This window comes from Egretta garzetta, unplaced genomic scaffold (assembly GCF_000687185.1).
Source record: "Egretta garzetta isolate BGI_Z169 unplaced genomic scaffold, ASM68718v1 scaffold810, whole genome shotgun sequence".
Classification (NCBI taxonomy): domain Eukaryota; kingdom Metazoa; phylum Chordata; class Aves; order Pelecaniformes; family Ardeidae; genus Egretta; species Egretta garzetta.
The window spans coordinates 260,060-264,354 of NW_009258315.1; the positions used below are offsets into that span (position 1 = coordinate 260,060).

At 46.6% G+C, this 4,295-nt stretch overlaps 1 protein-coding gene across 1 annotated transcript in view; it reads left to right on the forward strand.

The window, feature by feature from the left end:
- The window catches only part of SFRP2 (secreted frizzled related protein 2), a 7,195-nt gene extending 4,518 nt beyond the window's left edge, over window positions 1–2,677 (forward strand). The window contains 3 exon segments of the mRNA XM_009639375.2: window positions 303–559; window positions 765–958; window positions 2,373–2,677. Coding sequence (XP_009637670.1) covers window positions 303–559; window positions 765–958; window positions 2,373–2,677 — 756 coding nt within the window.
- Window positions 2,678–4,295: the final 1,618 nt, after the last annotated feature.

Here is a 4,295-nt window from a genome sequence, read left to right on the forward strand (position 1 = left end):
CACCTCCAGCTACCCGCGGCCCGGGAGCGGCCCCTCTCCCCCTGCCCCGCCGAGGAGCTCCTCGGGCTTTCGCGGCTCTTTGTTCGCGGGGATCTTTCCCCCCTTCCCCGTGCTCGCACGGTAACGTTTCTTGCAAGGATTTCCTGCCAAAAGACAATCCCCCTGAGCAAAAGCAGACCGAGAAAGTAGTGACCAATCCTTTCTGGCTGGCTGTCACCAGGCTCCTCCCAGCCCCCGCTCCCCCTGCCATTTGCATACAAAAAAATCCAGAAAACTCCTGTTTGCCCCCGCATCTCGCTCAGACCCTCCGTCCCGAGTACCAGAGCATGCGGCTGCCCAACCTGCTGGGGCATGAGACGGTGCAGGAGGTGCTGGAGCAGGCCTCCACCTGGATCCCGCTGGTGCAGAAGCAGTGCCACCCCGACACCAGGAAGTTCCTCTGCTCCCTCTTCGCCCCCGTCTGCATCGACGACCTGGACGAGATCATCCAGCCCTGCCACTCGCTCTGCGAGGCGGTGGGGACATCCTCCCTCTGCGGGGATCGTCCCTGGAGCGCGGGGTTGGAGCGCTTCGTGCCGTGTGTCCCGTGTACCCCCTACTCTTTCTCCCGTTAAAAAGCAAACCAAAACAAAAAAACCCCTTAGGTTTAGGTGTGACCTTACAAGCAGCCCCCCTCCGGCGGGTCTGCAGCCAGGTAAGGCGCCTGGGAGTGCTGGGGAAGCGCCGGGGCTGGGAGCGGAGGGGGCGGGGGGGAGAAGGCGCAGGGGCCAGCCCGTCCCTGGAGGGATGGAAACCCGGCGTTTCCCGAAGGGTTCCCAACGCCACCTGCTGTTCCTTTCTCCCCGAGCCTGACGGGGACTGTCCCTTGCATTTCCAGCACCCAAGGTCTGCGATGCCTGCAAAAACAAAAACGAAGACGATAACGACATCGTGGAAAACCTCTGCAAAAATGACTTTGGTAAGTGGAAGCAGAGCCCTCTCGGGTTGAAACTCGAGAGCTGAGGGTCAGGTAAAACACCCAGTGGAATGAGGGAGAGATGTGCCTGAAAAAAGTCAGGGCTTTGTCTTATCTGCAGATGGACCCATCTGACCATTTGGTCACGGAAAACAAAATTCCACTTTGGAATAAAAAAAGTGGCCCTTTTTATAGTCCTTCGCTGTTTCGAAGTAGTGGTCTTTTATGTGGATGTTGCTGGCAAGCCGAATAGAAAGTAAAATGGAAAGAAAAAAAAAAAAGAATCTTTCATGCAGACTATTGCCTGGGGAGAAGTAGAGCAAAGCTGCATTTAGACGTATGAGAAAGAGCCGCATGACCAATCCCATGTATCCTAAGAAAGACCCTCTCTGCAGATTAAGAATGAAGCTCTATATATCATTTGACAGAGAAGGTAATGCACGGACAATTGGGGATATAAACTTAATGGGAAGATCTGGGGTTAGAAGAGGACAAGAAAGCCCCTTCGACACAGACAACTGAACGGCACATTATCTGCACATTAGCATTTCAAGAGAAAAAGGGAATAAGGAGGGGAATCCTTTTATAATAGGTCAGTGTTTATACCTGGTAACAGTTTTCTAATATAAATATCTACAGTAAGTCAAATGTCTTTCTTTAAAAAAACAAAAAAAACCACCACCCAAAACATGAAACTATGACTGTGGGACATAATTGCTAAAACAACCAATAGCTTTGGCCTGGCAAATTGCACTCCGATAAATCCTCCTAAAGCTAAACATGCCCCACAGAACCTTACAGAGCCCTGTCTCCCCCCTCCTAGTTATTTTACCAAATCGAATGCAGCTGTTGGGACCAATTTGCCCTCCACGGGATCTATTCTTTCAAAAAAACAATGCATGTGAAATATCATTTCCTTACAGGTTTGCCTAAAATCCTCTCCAGCCTAATAAATTTAAGTTTAGAAGTTTTCAGCCATGGCAGAGATCAGGTTTCAGATTTGGTCTGGGTACTCGCCTCCCCACCTCCCCTTCAAACCCTTGTTTCAGGAAGGCTGTCCTCTTCCAGCAACAACCGGAGCGCTGCTTAACATAGCAAACCTGCCCTCCCTCTGTTTGCAAACAGGAGAAAAGCCAGAGAAAATATTAATTTAGAAAGGAAGGGAAAAGAGGGGGAGGAGGGAGAGGAGAAAAGAAACCCCCAAACCCCTCAACCCTAAGGTTGATTCAAACTGAAATGACTTGCGTGCCCTTTGTGGCTTTAGAAATGGAGCCACCTGCTGCCTCCTCTGTCAGCCCTGACAGTTTAATTAGCAATAGAGCACCTCCCTCCCCAGGTCCTCTTTATGTGCACTAATGGGAAAAAACCTCTCAATCTCTCTCCCTCTCCCCACTTCCCCCTCCCCTCGCTCTATTAGCCTTGAAGATAAAAGTGAAGGAGATTGCCTACATCAATGGGGATACCAAGATCACCCCCGAAACAAAGAGCAAAACCATCTACAAGCTGAATGGGCTGACGGAAAGGGATCTGAGGAAGATCGTGCTCTGGCTCAAAGGTGGCCTCCAGTGTACCTGCGATGAGATGAATGACATCAACGTCCCCTACTTGGTGATGGGGCAGAAGCAAGCTGGGGAACTGGTGATCACCTCGCTGAAGCGGTGGCAGAAAGGGCAGCGGGCTTTCAAGCGGTTCTCCCGCAGCATCCGCAAACTGCAGTGTTAGTGGCTTCGGCTCTGGCCACCTCCAGCAGCCCCTCTGTCCTGAGCTCTCCGGGCCTCCCGCACCTTCTTGCTTCTGCCCCTCTGACCCTCGAGATGCCACGGGCATGAGACATGGTGACCGCTCTCCGAGAGGGGAGGGAGCCCTTTGTTTCTGTACATAGGTTAAAATGTAATAAAAAAAAAAAAAAATCATGACTATTTTTGGGAAGTATTAAAGTATCTCACTTAAAGCTTTTTTTTTTTTTTTAATGGTTGCAAATGTGACTTTGGTCTGAGGTTTTTCCCTCTTCGTTTTGGTAATGCTGGTTCATTTATATTGCTGCTTCTCTGTATACATGCATGTTTGTGGTGCAAAAGTAGGAGATGCAGAGGAAGACAGCCACGCGTGTGACTGGCCTGTCACAGTGGGTACGACTCTTTCACCGAGGTGAAATGGCTTGCCATCTATATTAACACTATAAAAGTCATGTTACGACTCTTGCATGTGATACATAGGCACCAGTAAGAGTATATTAACCATTCTCACATTTTGTTTTCCACAAGTCTGAGCCCTTCTCTCAGAAAAAAAATGAACAAGTTTTGGAGCTGGTTGATCTGAATGCAACTTTTTTTTTATTATTTTGCAAATTAAACCATCTGTAGCCTAACTGTAATATACCTAGTGGTTAACCTGAAAGAGTTGTAAAATATTGCTTTAATTAACCTTGTAAATACTCCAGATAAATGTTATATTCTTGTATATAAACTTTACATCATAGTTTACCCATTGTCTCGGTCTGTATTCACTTTCATCTGTTTTGGGACAGCTGGGAGAAAGCTGTTCAGCTGGGCTTTGTCGTGGCAAAGCAAAATTTGGCCTCCCACCTTAACTGGCCAGCGGAGAAGCACGAGGAAGTATCTATTGCTCCAATCAGAAGAAAAATCATGGACCTCATTTCCCCAAAGATGAACCCACAAGATACGGGACTGAGGTTCAGTCAACTCATTTCAATATGTGTCTGTTGAGCTCTTCAAGATGAAGAGTTTTCTGCGGCTCCTTTGTTCGATCGCCTGCATTTTCATCTCATCTTCTCAGAAGACTCTGCTCTTTGCTGATGTGGAATTGCAACGAGACCACTTGCTTAAAAACCAAATCCATTTCTCCATTTCTTACACTTGAAAAAGATGTATTAAGGAGTGCAAGAGTAGACAGAAAAATCTCATTTGCAACTAGCAATTCAGAATAACCATAGAGCAAGGCATGTTTTCTGTGTATGTACACTCACTATTCTTACTGAGAAAGAAAATAAAACCTACCCAACAGCGTAACTAGAGGAATGTTTTTCAGCATTTTTCTTACAAATGTTTTCTGATGAAGAGCATTACCTGCTAGAATTTTATTGTACTTATCCTGAAAAATAGTCTTGCTTCCCAGTGCTGTCATGCGTAAAAAATTCGTTGTAGCTTCACTGAGAGGATAAGCAGTCCAGTATTGCCAAGGACAACATTTTATGTTAACCATCCACAGGCAGAATACAAGTTCAACACTAGATTTTTCTTTAGAGTAAAAAAATAATATTAATTTCATATATTTAGCATGGTCTTTTTTCACCATCATGATAAAAAGATAAAATCTAAAG